This window comes from Equus caballus, chromosome 26, assembly GCF_041296265.1.
Source record: "Equus caballus isolate H_3958 breed thoroughbred chromosome 26, TB-T2T, whole genome shotgun sequence".
Classification (NCBI taxonomy): Eukaryota; Metazoa; Chordata; class Mammalia; order Perissodactyla; family Equidae; genus Equus; species Equus caballus.
This window is the reverse complement of record NC_091709.1, coordinates 35,590,448-35,616,335: the sequence shown is the minus strand read 5'-3', so window position 1 is coordinate 35,616,335 and position 25,888 is coordinate 35,590,448. Positions and strand designations below refer to the sequence as shown.

General features: G+C 39.0%; 1 protein-coding gene across 4 annotated transcripts in view; it reads left to right on the top strand.

The window, feature by feature from the left end:
• Nucleotides 1–1,223: 1,223 nt before the first annotated feature.
• SCAF4 (SR-related CTD associated factor 4) overlaps nucleotides 1,224–25,888 on the top strand; it is a 61,954-nt gene continuing 37,289 nt past the window's right edge. The window contains exons 1-4 of one of the 4 annotated variants that reach the window (XM_023630008.2): nucleotides 1,224–1,709; nucleotides 22,454–22,537; nucleotides 23,413–23,457; nucleotides 24,979–25,140. In XM_023630008.2, the coding sequence (XP_023485776.1) occupies nucleotides 1,680–1,709; nucleotides 22,454–22,537; nucleotides 23,413–23,457; nucleotides 24,979–25,140 (321 nt within the window). In that variant the 5' untranslated portion in view covers nucleotides 1,224–1,679. The remainder of the gene's footprint in view (nucleotides 1,710–22,453; nucleotides 22,538–23,412; nucleotides 23,458–24,978; nucleotides 25,141–25,888) is intronic. The other 3 variants (XM_023630006.2, XM_070252089.1, XM_070252090.1) reach the window with 3 other exon arrangements.

Below are 25,888 nucleotides of genomic sequence, written 5' to 3'. Positions count from 1 at the left end.
CCATGCACACTGTTTATTAAGCCAGAACCTTGAGCATCCTCCTTGACACCTCCCTCTTCCTTAACTTCATAGTCGTCTCCTTCTCCACTCCATTCCCTTAAGACCACAGCATCCCCTAGGACTAGGGCCATTCTTTCCCTGACTCCACTCTTGCTACTCTACACCTTTTGGCTCCCCAGTGCCGTGAGGACAAATTCCAACCTCCTTGCAAGGACACAGAGACTTTTCAGGACCTGGTCTCAGCCACCCCCTCTCAGTCCACCTCACTCCCTCAGCTCTAGCTGGTCCTCCTTGGGGGACGGTGACGCCACAGCTCTCATCAAGATCAGTCGGGAGGAAGCATCTTCAATCGCTGCTTCTTCTCCTTCCAGATGTAGCTTGGGTGCCACTTCCTCTGAAAAGCCTTCCTGGACTTCTAGTCCGATGAGTATCTTTCTTCTTTGTTCCCCAGGGTCGCTGCCCTAATAGTTACCACGCTTTAGTTATCTGCTCATTTGCCTGTCTCCCCACTAAACTGAGTTGTCTGCAGGCAGAAAAATCCTCTTTTATTTTAATATCCCCAGAACCCAGCACAGTGCCCGGCAGAGAGTAGGTACTCAAGGAAAGTGAATCAAGGCAAAGGGCTTCCACCAAAAAGAAACAACGTGGTTTGGGGAATCGACATCAAATACAGCGAATCCACTCCTCCCGCGGCACGAGGCTGCACAGGGGTTCCGTTAGGCCAGCGTGGATATCCAGCGCCCGGACGTCCTTCTCGGTGCTTCAGCTCGCGCAGAGTTAACCCGCACAATTAGAGCAGACACCGGGCGGCATCGGCGGAGGCTGCACGGGAGCCTGCAAATGCATGCCCAGCGGGCTGAGGTTAAGTCCTGCGCCTTTTGTTCCAGGCAGCGCAGAGCAAGCGGCTCCGTGCCCGCCCGCCCCGGCCGGGCGCTGGCCTGCGTGGGCAGCAGGGCACACACAAACGCACTCGGGCACCGCCGCGTCGGGCAGGGGCGCGCGTGTGCGCGGGCCTTCTCCCTGCCGGCCTCCGGGCGCCGGGATCCCGCGCTCTCCCGCGCCCCTGACCGGGACCCAGCCTCGCCGCCACGCCGCCTCCCGGGCCCGCGGCGGCCGCCGGCGGGAAAGCGCCAGGCGTCCCGGCGTCACGCGCCAGCAGCCGGGCGCGCGGCGCGCGGGGCGGGGCTGGGGCGGGGCCAGCGCGTGCGGGGCGGGGCGGGGCGGGGCTGGAGCCGGGCACAGGAAGCGCTGGGAGGCCCGAGCCGTCCCAGGGTGCCCCGCGCGGCGTGGACTCGGGCCGCTGCCGCCATCCCGCTGGCGAGAGGGAGAGAGAGGCCCGCCCGCTCGCCGGTCGGGCCAGTGTGGGCCAGTGCGTGAGGGCGCGGGGGGCCGTGTCAGCGAGACGCAGAGCGCAGCCGCCACCGCCAAACGGACATGTTGGAGCCCAGCGCCGCCGCCGCCTCTTTTCCCTCATCCTCCGCACGGGACTGAGAGGGGGCCCGCCAGCCCTCCGCCTCTGCCTCTGCCTCGGCCGCAGCCTCTTCCTGCCCGGCCTCGGGCTCCGCCGCGCGTCGCCTCCCCCCGCCCCTCAGGCCCGGCCGGTTCCCCGGCCCCGCTCCGCCGCGGCGCGAGGTCTATGTGAGCGGCGGGCCCGGGGCAGCCGCCGCCGCAGCGCGAACATGGACGCCGTCAACGCCTTCAACCAGGAGGTGAGGGGTGCTCGGGGCAGCGGGCGCCGGGCCTGCCGCGGGCGCCGGCCGCCGTTTCTCCCGCCGCCGGGAGGTTTGAAGCTTTGGTCGGGGTGGGGACGCTTCCTGCCCCGGTTCCGGGGCGGCGGGGCCTGCGCGCAGCGGCCTGGGGCCCTGGGGAGGCGGCGGCGGCCCCCGGCGCCGACCCCGCACCCCTCCCCCACCGCCCACCCCGGGCGCCGACCTCGAGCTGCCCCCCTCGCCCCCTGCCGGCCTCCCCAGCCCGCGGCGGCGCCGGCGCCTCGGACTTCGCCCGCTCTCGGGTCGGGGCAGCGCCGGTGCCGGCTTCGCGGGGCCGGGAGCCCGCAAGGGGCTAAGAAAGGAGCGCGGGCGGGCGGGCGGGGTTGGGGGCGGGGGAGCGGGAGCATCTGCCGGTCGCGGGGCTGGCGGAGCGGCGGTCCCGGCGCTCCTGTTGCTCAGGCCGCGGCGCGGCGGCCGCTGGACTCTGATCCCGGGGCGGGGAGGAGTTGGAGAGGTCCCAGCCCCCGGGGTTCGCCCACTCGGGCAGTGGGGTTCGTGAACGGAGAGGGATCGCTGCTTCCCAGACCGGGTCTCGGGCGCGACCCTCTCCGGGCTCGGCGGCCCCAACGTGACACTTAGAAAGTAGCCTGGGAGAGAAGAGTCTGCCCCGCCGTGGTCCGCTAGAAAGCCGGCCGTGGCCGCCAGTCCCCCACCCTCGCGCCCCTTCCGCACTAGTTAATCCTCGACTCCCTTCCACGGGCACATTTACATGTGAAAACCTCCCAAAACCGGGAACAAAGCTGCCTGCCGCCTTAAAGCTCTCTAGTTTGGTTCCAGGTGCCGGTCTTGGAGCGCGGAGTCCACACTTCCCATTTATCAGAATCGATTTGGGGGGAGGGAACTTGACCACTGACGATTTAAAATGTAGTTGCAGGATGGAAACTGTTGTCACGTGTTGGGCTGGATTATGATCCTTTTCCAAATACTAAAAGATCAACCCAGCGCTGAAAAAAAAAATCAGACGTAGTCGTGTTCCATGTCTTGGTACGGCGTGAAAACTTGCCGCATCTCGCAATGAGATTTTGAAGTTTCGCTTGTAGCAGAATTGGGGTGCGATAACTTTCCTTTCGATTCGCGGTGCCGTGATCTGGAACCGTCCAGTAACACTGCAGTTAGGACCGTTTATTGCATTACAAATTATCCTAAAAGACTACTTGTCTTCAACGGATGGGTCCATAAAATGGTTTAACTGCAGTAGTTGCAACCGGTGTTGGACAGTGCCTTGCAAAGTTCAGTAGTGGTGATTTTCAAAATAATGAAATAATATTTCCTCATTTTTGATGGCTAGAGAGTTTGTGATAATGCTCCAAAGATTTCCAGCTGGAAGATGACTTTGTTTCCTGAAGGTAAAATATACTGGAATGTTGGCTCCACGAGGGCGGGGAGTTTCTCTTCTTTCCCTCCTCCGCCCCCCAAAGCAGGTGCTTGGCAAATACTTGTTGGAATGAATGAGAATTTATACAAATGGTGCAACAACTTTTTAAAGATTATAGGTACATTTCTTTCTCGAGGTAAAAACTTGTTGAATATTTTTAATAGCAATTTTTAATGAATGAGGAGGAAGATTTTTACTGTTTTCTTAAGATCAGAAGTATTTAATTCTGATTTAGGCATTATGGAAGCTGACATTAAACACATTAAGGAAAGTATCTCATATCGATTCTGGAAAAGTGTGATCAGTAATTTTTTCTTTGAAAAATCAGAGTTAGGAATGACATTGACTCCTTGAAAGGAGAAAATGGTATTTTAACTTTTTTAAATGTACAAAATGAGAATTTTCTTATCATTGCTCATTTTCCTCCTTAAATAATTTTCATTTCCGTTGCTAGTCTTTATCAACTGCAAATTGCATTATGTTAGGTGTATGTTACCAGTTCCCACTCTCTTCTACTAAACTTTATTCTGAAGAAATTTTCTTCTGGAGAAATTAGTCTAACTTTAAAATCTGTCTTCTTGTTCCTGCTTGATTTGTAGCGCATCTCAGTTATTTCTCCCCATTCATGAAATGTTGTTAAGTTCCCTGTAACCTGAAATCTCCCGAATCTTATCTTTATTTTACAAACTTCTGAGTGTCTGCTCAGCTGCAAAACTGTGTTCTGAATATTGTGGTACTACCAAGGATCTCTACCCGCTAGGAGCCTAAATAATAGAGGACACAGACTTAGGCAAATAACTTTATTATGTGATAAAAACAGCTTCCTTTGGGGCCCTTATAAAGTGCTGTGGGATGGCCATGGGGGAATCATTGAAGATTTGGGAAGAGAAGAAGGTATCAGGTTTCAGGATTTCAGAAGGTGTAGGAAACAGTGTTTAAAGGGCAGCAGTACTGAGGAATAAGTGAACAGTAGTTTGACCCTGGAGGCTGCTGGAAAGTAAGGATGGTTGAGTAGTTTGGAGCCTGACAAGTTTCGTGTGTATCAGATGTGTTTGAATTCCATTGTTAGGCTATGGATAAACAGAAGGTTTTAAGTAGTGGAGTGATAACAAAATGCTGCTTGATTTGTAGTATGTATTGTAGAAGGCAGCGATTTGGGGAAGATTGACGGGTTAGGGACTGAGGTAGGAGAAGCAAGTAGAATCTGGACTTGGCATGGCCGGATAGAGGGAATGGAGAGGAGGAGAAGGATGTGGGCCAGAAGAATCCAGGGACCCTGGCATCTGATAGGCTTTAAAAGCACCCTTCGCCCCCACAGTCTGAGTGCAGGGAGAGTGGTGATGCCATTCACACAAGTCAGGCAGTCATCAAAAGCATATTTAGTGGAGGGGAAAATATGGTTGGTTTTTGAACAGGTTGAATTTGAGTGTGAGTGAAACAGTCTTGTGGAAGTTTTTGACAAGCAGTTGGTCACCTAGGACTCAAACTTCGAGGCAGCCGAGAGATAGAAGGAGACATCTGGGAGTCGCTCTCAGATGTGCCCTGGAGAAAACAGAGAGAGAGAAAGAAAAGGAATTAACATTTAGTTAACATCTCTGTCATGTTGGGTACTTTATATATGCATATCTAATTTAATATTCCCACAACCTTGGGTAGACAGCTGTTTATAAATGAGGAAACTGATTTTCAAAGAAGTTAAGTGAGAATTCGCCCAAGGGCACACTGCTAGCTAATGGCAGAGCTGGGATTTGAATGCAGATCTCCCCATCCTGACTGCCGCCCGAAGATGCTTTGTATGATACCAGAGGAGTGGTCTGGTTAAGACTTAAGACAAAGGCCACTAAAATGTTTGAGGGTGAGGGGATCTGAAGTTTAAGGTTGAATGGTGAGAGGGGAGATAAGGAAATAAGAGGTAGCAAATGTAAAGTAGTTGTTTTTGCAAGTATAGTTGTGAGGGATTCAAGGGAAAAGTTGCTTCAAGCAGGAAGGGAAGGGAAAGCTAAGTCTGGTGCTAAGTTCTGCGTTATGTTGTATAGTATGTATATAAGGTCTTAGTAAGTGGTGTTCAAGCCCTGGTCTCAGTTAGATGGGAGTAGAAACTTGAGCATGTTGAGGGTGGAGGTATAGAAAAGCATAGTTTCAGGCAGCAAGAGGGATTAGTTAACTTAAAGCAAAATTGTGGATAAGAGGAAAGGGACAGATCGGAAGCACAGGGAAAGGAGGTCAATCTCTCTGATACAGAAAGGAAGGAAGATTAAAAAAAGTGGAGTTGTTAAAGACACCCATTTAATAGAGGACTTTTATGGCAAGACACTGTGTTAAGTGTTGTAAAAGATGAAAGATGAGTGAAAAATATCAGTGATCAAGTGTTCTGTGTTTATACACTTTAATGTGGAGAGTTTGGTATTTCTCATAAGTTTGTTGAATGAATAAAGATTATAGATTGGATTATTTAAATCCATTGATTGCATTTTTAACCTTTAATCAATCTTCTCTAAATCCAGAAGAATCTCTCTTCCCCCTTCACTTTTTTTTTGCAACATGTCTGATTTTTAAGATGTTTAAAGTACAAAAAGAGTGCAAAGAAAATATAACAAGAACTGACAGTTGTTACGATGTTAAGCATTTTTAATTTAAAAATAAAATATTATAAAGTTAAAGTCCTCGTTTCTCCCATCCCAAGTCCCATTCCCCCAGTCAGAGGCAATCAGATAATAATTTAGTATCAATCTCTATGATCCATAAACGATATGTAATATTCTGTGTTTTGATATACATGAGTGGTATGTTGTACATATTCTGTAATGTGTTTTTTTGCTCAAACGTTGTTAGTACCATATATTAAGTTCTAACTGCTGTGTAGTGTGCCATTGTGTGACTAAACCATATTTTATTTATCTGGTTCCCTGGTTGATGAACACTTAAGTTGTTTCTCATTTTTTGATGACAAACACTGCAGTGAACTTTCTCAAACATGTCTCCTTGTGTAAGGACTGCTGTTCTCTAACTTTTTGGATTTTGACTCCTTTAAATTCTTAAAAGTTAAGGACCACAGAGAGCGCACTTCCCTCTCTCCCTCCCCCTCCCTCTCTTTTTTGGTGAGGAAGATTGGCCCTGAGCTAACATCTGTTGCCAATCTTCCTCTTTTTGCTTGAGGAAGATTGTAGCTGAGCCAACATCCATTCCAGTCTTCCTCTATTTTGTGTGGGATGTGGCTTCACAAGCGGAAGTCTGCACCCAGGATCCAAACCCTTGAACCCCAGGCCGCTGAAGCGAAGTGCACAAACTTAACCACTACACCACCAGGCTGGCCCCCACAGAGAGCTTTTTTATCCTTGGGTTATATCTGTTGATATTTACCATACTGGAAATTTAAACTGAGAAATGCACTTATTAAAAAGAATAAGCCCATTACATGTTAACATAAATAACATTTTTAATTCGAAATAACATTTCCAAAACAAAACAAATTTGTGGGAAGTGACATTATTTTACATTTTTCAAATCTCGTTTAAACTTTGGTTTAATAAAACCTAGATTCTCCTATCTAATTCTTCATTCAGTGTCTTGCAATTACACATCAGGTAGCCTCTGGAAAACACTGCTGTACACTTGTGAAAATGAAAAGGTCAAGAAATGTCTTAGTATTAATATGAAACCAATTTTTACCTCACGGACCACTGAAAAGCATATAATGCTACTTTGAAGTGCAGGGAGAAAATATGAGTACTTTTATGTTCATTTTTAAAATCAGAAATTAAGCTTTACACATACTTCACGTATGAATTTTTGTTAGTACACTTATCTGCTTGGGCGGTCATTCTTGAACTACGTGTTATCCTGCAGGAAGAGTTGAGTTCCATGTCTCAGTGGGGAACTTGCCGCCCCTTCCTGTTCCCCACTGGAAATTGTTCTATGTGGACTATTGCATATTTTACCTATTGGTTACTAGGCGTGATAGTCTTGTAGAATTTAGATCGTATGATGAGGATACCTTCTTAAGTTTTTTTTTAACCTGTACTGTTAGTCTTCGGTTGGTTTTGATCATTCCTTCCTTTCTGAGAGGTCTGCCTAAAGAAGTGGACAAAGAGTTGAAAGAAGGTTCTTAAATTAGCTGTAGTTTTATTCTTTTCTTTCTTGACTCTCAGAGAATTGCTTGTCTCTACCAACAGTAGATGGCTGGCTTTATGGTGAGTGGAATAGAATAAAGCTGGCTCTTCAGAGCTTTTTGTAGCAGCCTTTATCAGTCATGTTCTTGTTGAAAATATCCCCTCCCTAGTCTATCATTTTCTTTAGTGTTTTGTTTCAGAAAAAATTTTATGGGGGCCTGCCCTATGGCCGAGTAGTTAGATTCGCTCCCTCTGCTTCACTGGCCCAGGGTTTCGCTGGTTTGGATCCTGGATGCGGACATGGCACCGCTCATCAAGCCATGCTGAGGTGGTGTCCCACTCAGCACAACCAGAAGGACCTACAGCTAGAATATACATCCCTGTACTGGGAGCTTTTGGGAGTAGAAGAAGGAAAAAAAAAAAAAAGATTGGCAACAGATGTTAGCTCAGGTGCCAGTCTTTAAAAAAAAAAAAAACTTATGTGGACACGTGATGAGGAACTGATTCAGAGAAAAAATGGAGTAATGGAAAAGTTGGCTTATAAATCTTGTGAAACAGAATTCAGGAGATAAATGTACCTAATAAAAAGTTGACAAAATGGTAGTTGGTTTTTGTGTGTGTGTTTTGTTGGGGGTTTCTTGTTGTTTTTTTACCAGATATAAATTGCAGGTTCTTGTCCTCTGCCGTGGAGCACAAATGAATATAATTACTTCAGCATTCCAGGTAACTTCTTTATAGATTTTTGCACACATTCAAATTTCATTTTAAATATATTTTGACATAAAATGGTGGGGAAAAAAGTTGTTGCATAAAGGATGAACATTCCTAACATTTGTTGAGATAAAATGCCGAGTCCTTTTTTTTTTTAGCATACTTCAGAGCAACAGTATACAACTTTAATAATGAGCTAACAAGAGCTACTTAATGTCATCAGGTATATGGAATAAGCACTTTACCTATTGGCAGTTCAAAGTTTTGGTAACATTGGTTGATTAATATTCTGTTCCTGTGGAACCACAGAAAAGGTAGAGTTGGTAATAAATTCTCATTAGGATTAGGCCTTACCAAGATCTGTCATGAGCTTAGTCTAGAAGAGACATGTCTGTATTTCTGTGTTAAGTGTAATTAACAGTGTACTGTTAGGATTTTTTTTGAGAACTAGAAGATTTCACGAACTATTATAATTTATTATGCCTTCGTCACCATCCTGTTCAATATTTGCAGGGTTTATTGATTACATTTCATTGCTTTATAGTTCGAGCTCTTTATTGGTGCTTGTGAAGGCTTATAAATATATAGAAACCTTGATATTCCAGTGAAGCATTGTGCAGATTAGGAGTGAATTTAGCAAGAAATGCAATGTAACTCTGGAGTGGAGTTAAGAATTAGAAGCCAAGGTTTGGGGATGAAGGGGTAGGGAAATGAAAAGTGGAGGGCCATCCAAGTACCTCTTACAGGTTATAATTTGTCTTTGAATGATTGGTGATTTTTGGTATAATGTGGGTCAGTAATTCCAGTTGAAAGAGACCATAGAGCAGTGGCATACCTAGCATATTTGACATCCAGAGCAGAAGTTTTTATTTTTTTTTAGCGCATCCGCCTTCTACAACAAAATTATTTTCAGAAATAATCATGAAATCGGCCAGGAAAGAAACTTGAACTTCATGCCAGTTACAAATAACTATTAGAACGGAGAAAAGTAGTTGATTAATATTTTTAAATTTCATTAATACATTTTTTGGAAAAAGTAGAAAAACTTGTCTACATACTAGTCTATGGCACTAATGAATAATAGTTTTCCAGTTTGTTTTCAAGCCTTACCTTCTGCATATTTATATTTGTCAGTGACTGTCGGAGTTGATATTTACATGTTTGTGTTCAGTAGATAGTTAGAGCCAGATTTACCAATCTTACCTTCACCCATAATTGATTGAAAAGCGCTATTAATTTTAATTACAAAAAGTTGTACATGAAGTGGCAGATGCAAACAGTTGGGAAATCTGAAGCATAAGGTTACTTTTAGCAGAAACTTAGAAAAAGCCCACTTCACAATAAATTTCTAGAAATCACAATACTGTCCGTCTTTTTTCAGCATTGATTCTAATGACTTTCATATGTCTCATCGGTCAAAAAAAATTTCGCTAAAATGTTTTCACCTAAAAATTCAATACAGGTTTCTGTTGTATTTGGTAAACGTTTTTGGAATTATGGTAAATACCCACTTCCTTACATTCTCTTGTGTAGCATTGACATTCTCCATTTTTGTTCTTGGATCTTCAAACTTGGTGTTTCACTATACCTTTGTTCAAGGCTGATTCTGACTGTAAATATTTATACCAGAAAAAAAGATATTTCAGGAAAGAAGAATTGGACACAGCTGTCATATTTTGGATGTACTGTTTAAACACAGGAATGTATATATACATGTATGTTCCTACTATATATGTAGGAACCACAGGATTGGAGAGACAACCTGAGCCCGAGGTGCAGGCTGTCCTGAACCTCTTTGCAGTGACTGCAAATGAACAGGTGTAGCAAATCTGCATGTTTTGGGCCCTGACCACATAACTGAAGGGTTTCCTAATGAACTTCCACTTAAAATAGATTGTTTATTAAAGGATATGTAATAAAAATGTACAGATTTGACACATGTATTAGTTGAAATTCCATAGTAACCACAGCAATAGTTTAAGAGTCTCAGTCAACAAAATATTTTAGAGGAAGGAATATTTTATCCCTGATATTATTTAGATTTGCTAGTGCTTGGTGATGATAAAACAATTTTCAGTGTTTTATTACTGTATTTAGAGTTTTGAGAGACAATTCACCCACTCACTGACTGCCCGTGGGTGGACTTCTCCTTTTGTCCCACTCTGGGTGTGCTGTCCATAGAGAGCAGTAGTTGTCCAACGCTGTAGTCTGTAAATCTCCATCTGCACTCTCCCCAGTGTAGCTTTATGCACTGTATCACGAGTATTCCACTTTGTTTCCTCCTTTGACTTTGTCAGAGCTGAGTTTTAGCTGAAGTAGAATTGTAATACATTGCTTAAAGGAAACATAATATGGTAATTTACCATAATATGCCTTTTAAAGCCGTTAGGAAATAGCTAAAATATTCTTTAAACTTTAATGGCCATATATCACCTAGTTTGCCTTAATTAAGAGATGCTGAATGATACAGTTTAGAAAGGACAACCAAGTTTTGGGTTCAGTTGGAGATATATTTACATCTCTATAAAGGTCTTTACCATTGCTTAGTAAATGTAAGAGCATATTTTATAAAGTTAGGTTTTTTAAAAAAAATAGGAAGTGTCAAAAATAGGCAAAGCCATAGAGATCGAAAGTAGATTATCGGGGGTGGGGAGTGACTGCTAATGAGTATGGAATTTCTTTGGGGGGTGATGAAAATATTCTAAAATTAAATAGTGTTGATAGTTGCACAACTCTGACTATAATAAAAACCCCTGAACCATACATTTTAAAGAGGTGAGTTTTATGGTATATGAATTAACTCTCAAAGCTATTAAAAGAAAAAGAAAAACGTTAGGTTCTAGCACCATTTTCATTGTGTTGTCACTTGATCTGATTTTCTGTCAGGTTGAAAACAATAGTAGCTTCTGAGTGGCTTTGTAAATTATTTTGTTGATCTTAAATCCTAAGTTTGTTCAAAGGATATCTTTGGTTTTTACATGCTATTTTAAGAAGTAATCCAGTGGAGCCAGTTCAAGTAACGGACAGGAAAGGAATCTTGTATTTGCTCATTAAATACCAACCAGATGCCAGCTGATGGGTTAGGTGTTTTATTATGTTTATATGTCTTTGAGTTCTTTCCATTTTAAAGGTGAGGAAACTGGAGAGGTGGTGTGAATTGTCCAAGGTCACACAGTGTAGAAATGGCAGTTTGAGGTTTGAATGAGTACTGTAACAGCCCACCTGAGCCCAGTCCACAGCCCCACATGGCTGTTGAGGAGTTTTTTGAGCAGCTGATCTTTGTCTTCTGGATTGTTTATGAAGGGAGAGGGCTCCCTAAACAACCTGTGCACATTTGAAGCTTGGTAGCACGTGTACTATAATGTATGCGATTTGGAAGACTTTGTCCAAGTTTCAGAATGGTGAAGCTTGCTGAGTATTTAAGTCGTCCATAGTAATGCAATAGATACAGTGTTCAGAACTTAAGATATATTTTTAGGCATTTATATTTCATTTACTAATTTATATTCACAATTAAATTTTTTAATTGATTAGGGATTTTATGAATGCTAACATTTTCATTTTTAGTCCAATGCTTGTGCATAGGTCCAGTCATTAGAACTTTGGAAATAACTGGGTATAAATAAAATACATAATGTAGGGGATAATTCTTATTTTTTTTCTTCTAATCAAATGATTTTATATCCTAGAACCAATTTTTATTTCTTCCATTGAAGTCTAGGATGAAATATTTAATTCACAAAAATGTTTTATAACCAACTTTGCGGGGGTACAAGGTTAACTAGTGAGGCATAATAAAAGTGATTTTGAAACCTGGCATCTGTGCTAGTAAAATAGAGCAATAACATGGATAAAACATTTGGCATTTCCTAAAGTCACCCTCCTGGCCTATTGCTTGAGCAAGTGAAAAGGAAGGAGTTCAGGATTGATCGCAGTTTCTGAACCAAAAAGGAACAGGAAATAGAAAATGGAAGGGAAGGAATGGAGAATGACCTGTTGTGGAAAGCTGGAACTGGACGGGTTAAAAGGCAGCCTCGGTTCTAAAGGGACGAGTAGTCCCCTGGAAATGGTAGGGGAGTTAGTCTTAAATGAAGAATAAATTAGAGCATACTTTACAGAATAAGTCGTCAGAAATTGACTACTAAGAAAATTAGTTCTGCCAGCAGCAAATGGTAACAGAATTAGGGCTGGGTGATAGAATTAAAAAGTGGGAAATAATGCAGATGAAGTTTAAACTACTGTTTGCCGTGTTACTGTATTCTGTTAATTTTCTTAACATAGAAATATAACTACTTAACCCAAAAGTGCTTTCATATTTAATATTAACTGTATATTTGCACTTATGTGTGTATTTTGTAAAGCTTTTCTCTAAATTCTGGAACTAAGAAAAGTCGGCGAGTTTGTGCGAAAATGTAGTAAGGTAAAGAAATGTAGGAAGAAGTAACTATGAAATTTTTTTTTAACCCTTTGAACTTGAGACTATTATGTACAGCTTTGTTTGTTGCTTGTAAAGATACCTGGTTTAGATCTTTAGAAATCTGAAAATGGAATTTTATGGAGAAATAAATGGAGCTATTTTGTAGTGTTTGTCAAACCAACGACCCTGTTCAGTAGGAGCAGGAAGACAGTACAGTTTTTTTTCCCCTACTGTTTGTTTTAAAAAGCCTTGTAAATGTGCTCCATCTTAGCAATATTTCATATTAATGCCAGACCTATCCTGTCTCCATACTTTCCTCTAAGCAAGCAGAAAATTGGTTAAACATTTGGATTTCAAAGGATTTGACTCTGTGGAAAGTAAACAGAATTTACGTAGAAGTAAATTATATATCAGTAATTAAAGGGATGCTTTGTTTAATGCATAGATATCAGCAAAAAATATATTTAAAACTGATTTCTCAGATTTGGGCATTATATCCACAAGGGTGTCAGCTCTTATAAAGATTTAAAGGAGCAAAATGTTAAATTTATTAAAAATTTGTTTTAGTAATTTTGGAAAGTTTAATTAAAGATTTACCAGCCATTTGGGCTGGCTCCATGGCCAAGTGGTTAAGTTCATGCACTCTGCTCCAGTGGCCTGGGGTTCACCAGTTTGAATCCTAGGCATTGGCCTGCACACCGCTCATCAAGCCAGGCTGTGGCAGCATCCCATGTGGAAGAACCGGAATGACTTACGACTAAGATACACAAGTATGTACTTGGGCTTTGGAGAGAAAAAAAAAAAGAGGAAGATTGGCAACAGAGATGTTAGCTCAGGGCCAATCTTCCTCACCAAAAAAACCTTAAAAAAAAGATTTACAAGCCATTGGTTTAAACATAACTGTTAACTGCAAAGACAAGATTTATTCCATGCACAAGTTGTATCTGATAATGATGATTCTATATGTTTGTTATATTTATAATCAGAAGTTGCAGAAATACATTTTTGTGGCTCGGATACAAAGTTTTTCCTTTTTAAGTCCATGAATTTTAATTTTTTTATTTAGAAATTCATGCAAGTTAGGTAAATTTAAATTAGAAAATAAAGAAAATATCCACCAAATACCGCTAACATTTTAGAGAATTTCAGTCTTTTTCCCCCTCCCTTTGTGTTTGGAAATTTTCATCTGGTTACCAGATCTTTTTAATAACATGAAATTATTTTCTTATTTTAAAATAGTCATCGTGGAAAATTTGAGAACATCTGATTATTGTTTTGGGTAAATTTCTAGAAGTGGAATTGTTGGTTTAAAAGCTATGGACATTTTTTAGTTCTTGGTATATAGCTGTAAATTTCCCTTTGAAATTAAAATTTGCCCATTAGGTCTCATCAGCAGAGTTCCTTCTTTGCTTTATGCTAATCTACACTTATGCCAGTTAGATAATTGAAGAATTGTATCTCATTGTTTTAATTTGTACTTCTTTGATTTTTGGTAAGGTTGAACATTTTTTTCTGTTTATTAATTAGCTATTAGAGTTTCCTTTGTTAATTGAGTAACTCGTCTGTACCTTTTTCAATTTCACTGTATCTCTTACTATTTGTACATGTTACTAACTCACACACAGTATTCTGCTTTCAGGTAGAATGGCATAGTGGTACTTGTTTAACATGTGGTTGGCTTGGCCCCTCCCCACCCCGTCCCTGTCCCCATCCCCCATCACATTAAATTGCCCAGTATTAAGAAAGTATTAGCTTCAACAAACCTTTGGTAAAGTATTTGTAAAGATATAAAATGAAATGCCAGGTAAGAAGGGACTGTAAACTCTCTTACTCAATTATTCTAGCCATAAGTATTTTATAGAGTTGTCTTCAGGCTGCACTTAGATGGACAAAGCGTCTTGGCAGAAAAGATGATTTTAAAAGTTTTTTTTCCTAGTTATCTTTTGTCAAGAAGTTTATGTGTACTTTAATAAAGTGCTTAATGTTACTAATAAACATTAAAGTTATATTGGATTTAACTCGATTTGATTGAAGCCATTGTGTGTGATATATTGATACAAATGAACCAAAAGAGGAGGAAAGACTGGATTAAATGCTTTGATATCTACCTCTGTCAGAAGGGAGATTTGAGTAGCAGCCCGTCACTGCGAGTGTGCATATTTTTGGAAGCATTCATTTTTTTCTTTAAAGTAAACTTTTTGACTAAATAGTAATATGAGGAGCTTAAGGCAACATTGGTCATCTTGGAGGTCATAATAGCAAAGGAAGGAATGCTGCATATAATCAGTATAATTTGTTATAAAATAAATTTTAGGAAAGCAAATTTTTGAAAGTTTAGGGAGGGGCTGCCCCTGTGGTGTAGTGGATAAGATTCTACATGCTGCACTTTGGCAGCCTGGGTTCACAGGTTCTGATCGAGGGTGCAGGCCTATACCGCTCATCAGCCATACTATGGCAGTGACCCTCATACAAAATAGGAGGAAGATTGGCACAGATGTTAGCTCAGGGTGGATATTCCTCAGCCAAAAAAAAAAAAAAAGTTTAGGGAAAAATAGGTAAGTATCCCATTGAAAGAGATTCTGAAAGGAAATATTGTTTGAGGGATTTAAGGTTAAAAAGTTCCTTAGACTAGTGTGTAGTCTTCTAATTCTTTTCATCACTTTGACAGCTCAATTTCAGAAAATAGGAAAAGGCATATTCCAGAAATTGTAGGCTCAATGCCAATAACTCTTATCTGTGCCAGTTCTGTTAGTTTTGTGAATTTCTAGAAATTTTTAGTCACTAGGAGCCAGAACAGATTCACTAACAGTTTATAACAGACCAAATTAAACTTCTTTCTTTTGTGCAGTGTATTTTGTTTAGCGAGGACTATAAACCAAGTTTTTCAGAAAGATATTTGTTATGATTTCATTATTAATAAATTAGAAAAATATAGCAGGATGAGAGTATTGTTAAATAAATTTTGGTTAGCAGTGTCCAAAGTATGTCACGTAAGGTCATGCTACAAGTAGGTCATATTCTTTTTAATCTTTAAAAAACCATTGAGTTGGAGGAAGGCATATAAAGTAGGTTCCTGAAATTCATAGGCTGATGGAATAGCTGCTACATCAAAAAGCAGAAAATGATTTCCAGACTACCTAATTAGATTGAAAGGGCTGTCAGAAAGCAGCATAAAGTCAACATGAAGATCTAGCTTTGATAGAGATTCCAGTGAAAACAATTTGAAAGTTTCAGTTGATAAGAGATGTGAGTTAATAATGAACTAAGCACTGTTTTTTTAAAGTAATAAATAACGCCCCCTGTCCAAGATGTCCACATTCTGAATCCTAGGACCTGTCAATGTGTTAGCTTACATGGCAAAAGAAACTTTGCAGATGTGATTAAGGATATTGAGTTAGGTTGTTTATCCTTGCATTATCTGGATAAACCCAATGTAGTACCAAGGGTCCTTATGAGAGAGGCAGGAGAGTCAGAGAAGGTGATGTAACAACGGAAGCAGAAGTCAGGGAGGAGAGAAGATGCTATCCTGCTGGCTTTGAAGATGGAGGAAGAGGCCATGAACCAAAGGAACGGAGGCACCCCGTAGAAGCTGGAAAAGGCGAGAAATAGATCCTACCCTAGAGCCTCCAGAAGGAGTGCAGCCCTGCCAACACCTTGATTTCAGACTAGTGAGATTCTGACCTCCAAGATTGTGAGATAATTTGGTTTTAAGCTGCAAAGGTGGTGGTAATGTGTTACTGCAGAAATAGGAAACTAATGCGAAAGAAAATCCAATAGATTCCATTAACACAGGAATACATTCTGAACCCTGTCCATTTGGGGATATCTGACCTAAAAGGAATTAGCCAGCATAGTCAGATCTAGAGAACATATCACTTGACTAATAGTTGAAGAAGATAAGAGAGAGGAAGGCATGCTGAGTTATCTTGAAATATTTTACCATATGAGAGAGATCACTGTTCTGTGCTCCAGGGGCAGAACTGGAACAGGAGAAGGAGGGTATCAGAAGGGAGATTTGAGGTCATTACAGAGCAGACTGCTGTTACTATTGGAGCTGATTAGTTATGAGTTACTAAGACTGTGTCACTAGATGGACGGATGTATTGTAAAAGTATCTGCCAGATATATTGTAAAAGTGGTTCTAATTTTGGTATGAGTTCTGTATTAGGTACTAAGGTGCCATGTAGCTTTAAAAGTCTTTGAGACTACTGTATTTTCACTATAGAGGAGATTTCTCTAAATGTAGCATTTGACTAGTAGATGTAAAACAAAAAAGATATTAAGGTAAGCCATAACAAGAAATTAAACTTGGGTGTGTGGGTAAAGATTCCTAGGGCATTTTATAGCTCTACTTATATGTCAAGTACTGGACTAAGAGATTCATATGTATTATCTCATTTAATCCTAACAGCCTTATCAGGTGAAGTGAGTACTGTTAATCCCCCTTTTCAGATTTTAAAAATCCTTGAAGTTTAGAAAGGTTAAGTAAACTTGTAAAAGTTTATACTATGAGTAAATAGCATAGTATCATTACTTTGACTAACCCCCAAACACTATGAATTGTACAGGTGTCACAGGCCAAATATTCTCATTTCTTTATCATCTCTTGAAATTCATTTTTATTGACATAAGGGATCGGGATGAATGATTTCTTCATAATTTTTAGAATACTTTGTATATTAGACTTCTATATGTCATACAGCAGGACAGTGTTCATATTTAGACTTTCTCGTAGTCCTTCAGCTAGTGACAAAGCAAAAAGTCATACTCATATCTGTTGCTGGCAAGTATGTTTTTCCTAATGCCTTCTGAGGGGGTCTTGTACTTTTTGGGGCCTACTGCTGCTGTTATTCTATGTAGGAGAATTGCATGGTTTTCTCTGGCTGCTTTGACGTATTTGTTTTCATTAACAGATTACATTAATCCTGAATATGGGCTGTAGTAGTAGGGAGAATGCCGCACCTAATGATGCTTATTGAGCGCTTGCCCTGTTGCGGGGTGATAGACTAGTCGTGGCATATACAAAGACTACTTTAGTTCTCGTTGATACCTATCAAGTAGGTAACAGGTCTATCCTCCTCAGTATGAAGACGCTTGTGGCTTACAGAGGTTAAGGAATTTACTGAGAATCATTTACATGGCTGGACCCAGATTCAAAACCAGGTCTTTCTCACTCTTTTCAGAATACCACAATGTCTGATTTTTTTCACTTCTGGAGCTGGTTGGAATTATATTAAATTTTGTAGTTTTCAGACTTTTATATATAAAGTTGATATAGGTTTTTTTCTTGAGGTTTGTTAGCCGAGATTGGATGTTGGTCAGAAATAAGTAGAGCCTGAATTATCTTTACCCTTCTTTCTACCCTGTGTATACTACTCTGTGTATTTTAAACTTGATTGAAAAATATGAAATTTTTTTCCAACTTGGCTATGCTACTTTTTTCCCCACAGTTTGTCCATAAGAAATGTATTAATGGTTTGAGAAATCTGCACATTATCGAAAGATGACCAGCAGTAAGATTGGGCTTTATTTTACTCATTTCTAAAACAAAAGAATTTTTCTCTGAGTCATTGCCTTTCATATTTTTTGACCATGACCCCCCCACAGTGAGAATGACAGTTTTACATTGAGACATGTTTGTGCGTGCACGCTCACACGCAAAACTTCGAAGTTTCACCAAACAGTACTTATCTTGCTGTATATAATGCTGTTTTATTTTTCACTCTATTCTGGTAGAAAAGTTCCGTCACTCCCCTTAAGCTCATTTCTATAATCTAAAGTATCTCAGCCCACAGTTTGAAGAACACTGCTCTGAATTATCTCCAGGATCCTTCCTTTTTTCAGCGAAATTGTGTGTAGTAGTAATAATAGCATTAGCGTACTGTCACATATTTACTCTGTACTAGATGCTGCATTCAGTGCTTTTCTGTGTATTCTTTGTATTCTTAAACTTCCCTGAATAAATAGGGATTATTATTATCCTCATTTTACAGATGAAGGAGCAACTTCTCAGAGTCAGCGAGTGCTTGAGCCAGGATTTCCCAGTTGATTATTGAGCCTGTGTTCTGATCGTTACTCAAACAGAAATTTATTGTGCTCAAAAATTTGGTAACTAATCTAAATCTTACATTACCACAAGGTTGTATACTTCTAAGAGATTCCTCAGTCAGCACTGGTGGCCGTAACACTTCTCCCTTATTTAAATTGCAGCTTGCTCTAGATCAGGTAAGGACTCGGTATATTACCTCTAACTTGTTGCTTGCCTGGAGAGATCCCTTTACCACTGTGCCACTTTTTTTTCTTATTAAAAAATCTTTGGATCTAACCCCTCATAACAATTATATTTTAGTATCACCTTCTCATTTGAGTCTACATGTGTATTTACTTATTTTTTTACTTAGCTATATAGTCTTTATCATCTTGAATATCTGTGCACTATTCCTGTGTGCTAATGTATTATAGTATTAAGTAAATAATTTCCTCATTGTTAGGTTCTTATTGGAAAGAACTTGAGCTTCAGGAAATGGTAAACTACAGATTGAATTTACCACTAAATTCGCTTTATGGCTTTGAGCAGATTCTTGAACTTCTGTGCTTCAGTGTTCTCATCTGTAAAATAGAATTATAATGTCTGCCTCACCATAAAGGCTGTTAGAATTTCTATCCAAATAGGTAGTGTCAGTGTGCATGGTGACAGTAAAGTATATCAGTTTCAGTGTCATTTCTGTGCTGTATCTATCCAGTGAAGGTGTTGATCTAAATATCAGGGGATATTTGCAAAATATCCCCTTTGCCTTGCAAAAGGTCGACTGATGAATTTGTGCTTTGAAGAAGCCAATAAAATATTAGTAACATTAATTGAGCTTTTAAAAGATAATTTTTAAACCTCCAGTTGTGAAATTTCTGTGTCTGCCTGTATTTTTCTTCATAAATTATATCAAATACAAATTTCCAGCTTTAAGATTTAAGAAAGACATTGATAAAGGAAAGTAAAGGGCATCTAAAAAGAACCTGAAATGTGATGAAGCGTTATAATGCTAACAGGTAGGAGATATTTTAAGGGTGGTCGTCTGTAAAGCATTGAAACATGACTCTGTCTCCTCTTTATGTGCCAAACATTGAACTTGCCACTTAACTGAGCTCTCAAATATTTGTTGTATGGATGAGAAATGTTCCAAAACTGCATGTCTGCTTCCTTACCTGCCACTTACTCCTTAACCAGTTGGACTTTGGGATCACTTGGAAAAACTGGTATTACTTCAGCTACCTGATTGTCAGACTGAATGAACAAGGTTTGGTTCACATCCTTATTAACCTGTTAGAGCATTTGACCATGCCAAATGCCTTTAATTTCTGGCGTTTGTCTTGGTGTTCACTTGTGCAACCCCCTTCTCTATACAACATCGAAATTTTTGGTATAACTTAGCTAGGTTATATGTTCTTGACTTTCTTCTAACTACAAATTCTGTCTTACCCACGCTCATGGCTTTGATTCCGTGACCTTTCAATTTCTAGCCTGGCCCTCTCTTCTGTATTCAAGATTTATATTCCATTCTCTGCCTGGATATTCAGTAGGCATCCCAAATTAAATCCAACGTTTCATCATTATCCCTGAATCAGTACAGTATATAGACCGGCACAGACATCTGGTTGATATTTTTTTCTGTACGTTTTTCTCTTTATGTTTCACCATAGTTAATAGTCTCAGCATGTATTTAGTCAGTAAGCAGCATTATGTAAGGGTATGAGTATAAGGGTTTGTGAGTTTTACAGTCAACAAACTTTAGTTCCGACCCACTCCCTGGGCATCCAAACAGATGTAACCCTTTTGAGTATCATATCAAAAGAGGAGTAACAGAATCTAGGTTAGTTGTCAATATGATTACATGAAATAATGCACCACCAAACGCATTTCTTCCTTGTTCATCGTAAGCACTCAAATGTTGGTTCCTTCCTCTCTTCCAAAGTTGTCTTTTCTTTATGAAATATATTAACACCCTTCCACTGTCTCATGTGATAGCGCTTGAAGGTTCTCTTGCTGGTCTTTTGCCTGAATGGTGGTTATACTGCTATATGGTATCATTTGTATTTTAACTTTTTAAAAGAATTGTGGTAATTTAAATATAGACTATGGAGTGTTTCATCAGAAGGTGCACTGGTCTGTCTTGTGTGCTCAGCTGACTTTTAATATGGCAGGTTGCTTACTGCAGAAATAATCAGGAAGTGCTATTTAGAACATTAAGTGAATATTAGCTCTGGCTGAGGCTTCATTAAAATATGACTCTCTAAGCTTTAAATGACCAGACAAGTAGTTCTCATTGTTTGTTTTATATTGGCACCTGAGCTAACATCTGTTGCCGATCTTTTTTTTTTCCTTCTTCTCCCCAAAGCCCCCCCAGTACATAGTTGTATATTCTAGCTGTAGGTCCTTTCGGTTGTGCTGTGTGGGACACCACCTCAGCATGGCCTGATGAGCAGTGGTATGTCTGCGCCCAGGATCCGAACTGGTGAAACCCTGGACCACTGAAGTGGAGTCTGCAAACTTGACGCTCAGCCACGGGGCCAGCCCCTGTTGCTCATTCTTAAGATCCTTGTATAAACTTTTCTGCATCCCTTTTCTCTGCTTTAAAGTACAGAGGAGGAAATAAAATAACAGTAATAAACAACTGTCTTAATAAATTTTATAGCTTATAAATGGTCAGAGTATATCGTTTATAGATGTATGCTGTATATTTCATGCAGTGTTGATACTTTTAGAATTTGTATTTAACTTGAAATATTTTAAATTGTTTTGTAGTTTCTCATTGGTTTATGTAATTTCAAAGATTACTATCTTTCTAATTGTTTTTCACATAATCTCAAGGAGGATTTTTAAAATAATGAAGAATTATGACCTGTTTATTTAGAGAATCTTTCTTTTCTTAGATAAATTCCTGTATTAATATTATTTATGGGAAAATTCTGTCTTTCTCTGCTTAAACAGAGTATCTGTTCTTCTATTGCTCATATCTGGCATTCCATACCTTTTCTAAAATTACTGTTACTGTTATCTGTAGTCCTACTGTGTCTGTTATTTTGGAAACCTTTGAAAATTCTCTCTGAATTTCAAGGATATGTTGTTACTTGGGGCTGTTTACTCTGGGAGGAGAGACTTTTATTCTTCAGGCTAGCCTCTTAGTCGTGGTCTAGTAAGGTCTATGTCTTAGCAATTCCATATTTGAAATATCAACATTAATTGGAAAGGAATTAAATACAAAGTTGATAATGCTCAGGAAGCCCTGAAAATTATTTCAGAATATCTTTAGAAGTCCCAGGTGAGTATGTGCCTATGATTAAACAAAACAAAATAAAACAGTAATTTAAGAAGCTAGATATAAGCTTCTTAATGTCAGGATTTTGTCTTTATAACCCTCTGTGGGCTCTCATTATGTCTTGGTTGGATTTAACCTTTTGGGGGAAGGAGCATGCATATGTGGTTAAGCCTCCTGGGAGCACCAGATTGTCGGATTTACTGTCGAGAGGTTTGTTAAATGTGGTGTCATTTTTATTCCTGACTAAATCAAGAAATTGTGAATTCCAGCTTTATAATGACATTTTAAATTTCTTGCCTGATTTAGTGCGTGTGTTTCTCCAAATGAACCTTAGAATTATTTGAAGTTCACCAAAATCTCAGTGTTTGGATTAAAGATTGAATACGTTAAATATTGAGTCACACTATTGCCACTTTGAGTCCGGGGAGCATGGCGTGTTTGTTTCCATTCAGACCATTTTTGAGTTCTTCAGTAAAGTTTTGTAGGTTTTTTCTGTTGCAGGTTTTGTAAATTTCTTAATGTTTTTTCCTTTTTTCGTTTTTGTTGCTTTTTAATATGATCCTTTCCCAGTGTATTTTCTAAGTGGTAGAGCAGGTATGTAGGAAGACTCTTGGTTTTCTTTACTAGCCAAATTGTTAAACTTAGTTCAAAATGTTTGTTATCCTTTTAGTTAATACATTGCAAATATCTTTGTAGAACTGGAAAATTGACTTCTAATTTTACCTTTATTTAAAAATTTTTTTTCTTTTTTTGTTTTTAAGCTCTTTTCACTTATGGATATGAAACCTCCTATCTCTCGAGCCAAGATGATCCTCATCACAAAAGCTGCTATTAAAGCTATTAAGGTAAGAGTAAAATAAAATATATTTAATTTAAAAATTTTTTGAGATTTTGAAAATGTTATCATTAAACGTGAGAATGCATCTTGTGAATTAATTCAGGCCTGAAACAAAGAACACTAACCAGCTTCTGCTGAAGGTACATGTTAATACAGTTTGGTACATTCGCATTGTAAATATTATTTCAAAACCTGGTTTTTTTTCTTAGTTGTTGTTAGTATTTGTCCTTTGTATTTGTTTCAAACTTTATCGAGGTATAATTGACAAATAAAAATTGTATATATGTTTAATAATATAATGTAATAGAACATGATGATTTGATACACATATGCATTGTGAAATGATTACCACAATCAAGCTAATTAACACATCATCTCACGTAGTTATCGTTTTTGTGTGTGTGGTGCTGTAAGAGTTGAACTCACTGAAGTAGAGAGTAGAATGGTAGGATTTGTTTTTTTTTTTTTTTTTTATTTCGTTTAATTCTTGTCATAAATCAGCAGACCTCGGGCTCAATAAAGTTAATACCCAAGATCACACCTAAATAAGTGACTCGCAGTAAAAACTGCACTATTCTGTTCCAAAGGCCATTGTTGTTATCCCTCTCATAAAGTTGCCTGATACACTACTTTATGAAGGTTTCTTGATTAAAAATCTGAAAAAAGGACTTCTGTTTTGGGGGATTTTTCTGTTTTAGTTAATTCCTTTCTGATTTGTTCAGATTTTTTTCAGTTGTTGACTATGGATTATTTCTCATGGTTTATTCAGTTTATCTTGAGAATTATTCAAATTGTGCAAATTTCAGGGTTTTAAGTATTTTCTAATTTTAGGAAATGTAGAAATATGTAAACTGGACAATAATTTTCTTTTATTCTTTTCAGCTTTATAAGCATGTCGTTCAAATAGTAGAAAAGTTCATCAAAAAGGTAACTCTCCGTTTCATTATTACCTCATTTTAGTTATGATCAGTATTTATAATTTACTTTGTAAATTGTAATTTGGATACGTGCTTCTAAAGCCACTCTGCAAATAAATTGTCACTAGAAGTTCTTTTTAATTACTAGAATTTTTTTGTTGTTTTTAACAAAACAAAAGCAAATTGATAGCAGTCGTGTAGTTTGAGCACTTAGTGTGAGGTAGCACTCAACAAGAGTGTCTGGATAGAGGTCTCCTTGAGCCTGATGTGCCACCTCTGCCCTGACCACTCTGTTGACATCTAACTCAGCTTGTAGTATTGCAGATGAAGTCACTTTGTGAAAGTTCTTTCAGCTTTTCCCTGGTCGCATCATAATTAAACCATTTTTCAGTTTTACTGTTGTATGTTGTTTTATAACTGTGTGATTACCACATTTCAGTGGAGGACCAAGAACAGAGACTTAGACATTTTTGTCTTCTCCCCCAACCTGGAGCTGTGCCATATGATACACACTAATGTGTTTGGAAATGTCTCTGATCCATGGCCTTTTCATACTGGCTGAGAGACAGGAGTTAGAGCTCTAACAGACACCAAAAAAAATGATCAGTAGAGGTGTTTGTAGTAGCAGATCAAAGTACAAATAAGTAAAATAGAAAAAAATTAATATTACCTGCATGCCACCACCCCAGATTACTGTGAAGATTTACGTTTGGATCTACTCATTTTTATTGTGTACCTGTACATTTATAAGAGGGAAAATGGTGGCAGACTGATTGATAACCTGCTCTTCCCACTGAATTTATCATAGACATCTGCAAAGATTCCATTGCATGATTGTTTCTGTGATTAACTCAGCCAGTTCCCTGTTGTTGGACATTTCGCTTCAGTGGCTGACCTAATGGAAAAAATTAGGTGCATCTTAATCGTTTTCCTTAGAATAAATTTATAGATGTAGAATTATTGGATCAAATAAGGCTTTGCATTTATTGCTAAATCATCTTCTGTAAAAGCTGTAGTACTAGAAATGTGTGTAGGTGCCTGTTTCTCTATTCTTTTTATCTTGTCAATTTGATAGGCCAAAATGACCTCTCCTTTTAGTTTTTGTTTCTCTGTTACTGTGCTTTTAATAGAATTAAAATTGATATGTTAACATTTTTTTGATAATACAAGGTAAAAATTATTTTTTTGAGCAGGGTGAATTGGAGTAGAGACTATCATAGTAAGTGGATTTGTATGCAAGTGCCTTAGGGATTGATAAAGTAATGTTGATTCTGGGAAATTATGGGGTGGTGGATAGGGAGATCAGAGAGAAATAAAATATTGGGAATCTGAAGTATCAAGAGAATGCTGTATTCTTCTATATAGACCTGTGGGAAATTTGACAAGCTAGCCAATAAGAGAGCTAAGCACTCAAGTAGTTTCTAAATAGAAACAATCATTGGATAAACAAAGTTTCATAAAAGTGAGATTAATAGGTGTCAAATTGTGATTTTGCTTTTCTTGTATTGACTTTACATCTTTGTCTTTGTAGTGTAAACCTGAATACAAGGTTCCAGGATTATATGTAATCGACTCAATTGTGCGACAGTCTCGGCATCAGTTTGGAACTGATAAAGATGTTTTTGGGCCAAGATTCTCTAAAAACATAACCGCTACATTCCAATATTTATATCTTTGTCCATCTGAAGATAAGGTATAGTTAATAATTTTTAAATTAAAACTTGTGTTCTTGTTTTTATATTTATTTAAATCTGTTTAAATGTTTATTAGATATTTGAAGCCTACTGTATAACTAGGAAGATAATCATGTAGTGATCTCTGTGAACTTGAAACAAAACCCACGTTTTTTTTGTAGTGGTCATCTCATCTGTTTTCTTGTGAAGTCCTTCAGGAATGTACTGTTGAAATATGAAAAGAGCACCATCTTCCTCTAAAGAAGGCATTGTTGGAAAGATTTACTTACAATTGAGTGAAAAAGAAATTCTGCAGTAGAGAAAGACCGTGCTCATCTCAGATTATTGCTTATTCCAGAAGGAAGGGACCAATAATCGATGGCTTTCCTTAGCATATAGAGATGCTAGAGCATAAATGGCATCTGTTAGCAATCAGACTACAGTATTTAATTCCTTATATACATAGCTGGTTTAACTGTGTACTATAAAAAGGTAGAAAAACATTACAGACGTAATAGCTGGACTCCAGTAAGTGGGAGAATTACACTGGTAAATCTCAAAATAATGAAGAATGGAGACATTTACAATAAACGGCATATAAATTTGAGTGTTGTAGATTCTGTATTTATGTTTTTGGAGGAGTGCTTTTCTGGGAAAGATATACAAGAGAAAAGAATATCATTCCTTGAGTAGGAGATACGAGTTATACTCATGAATAACACATCTTCTCTGGATCGCCTTCATATTTACTGGTCCATAAAACAACTT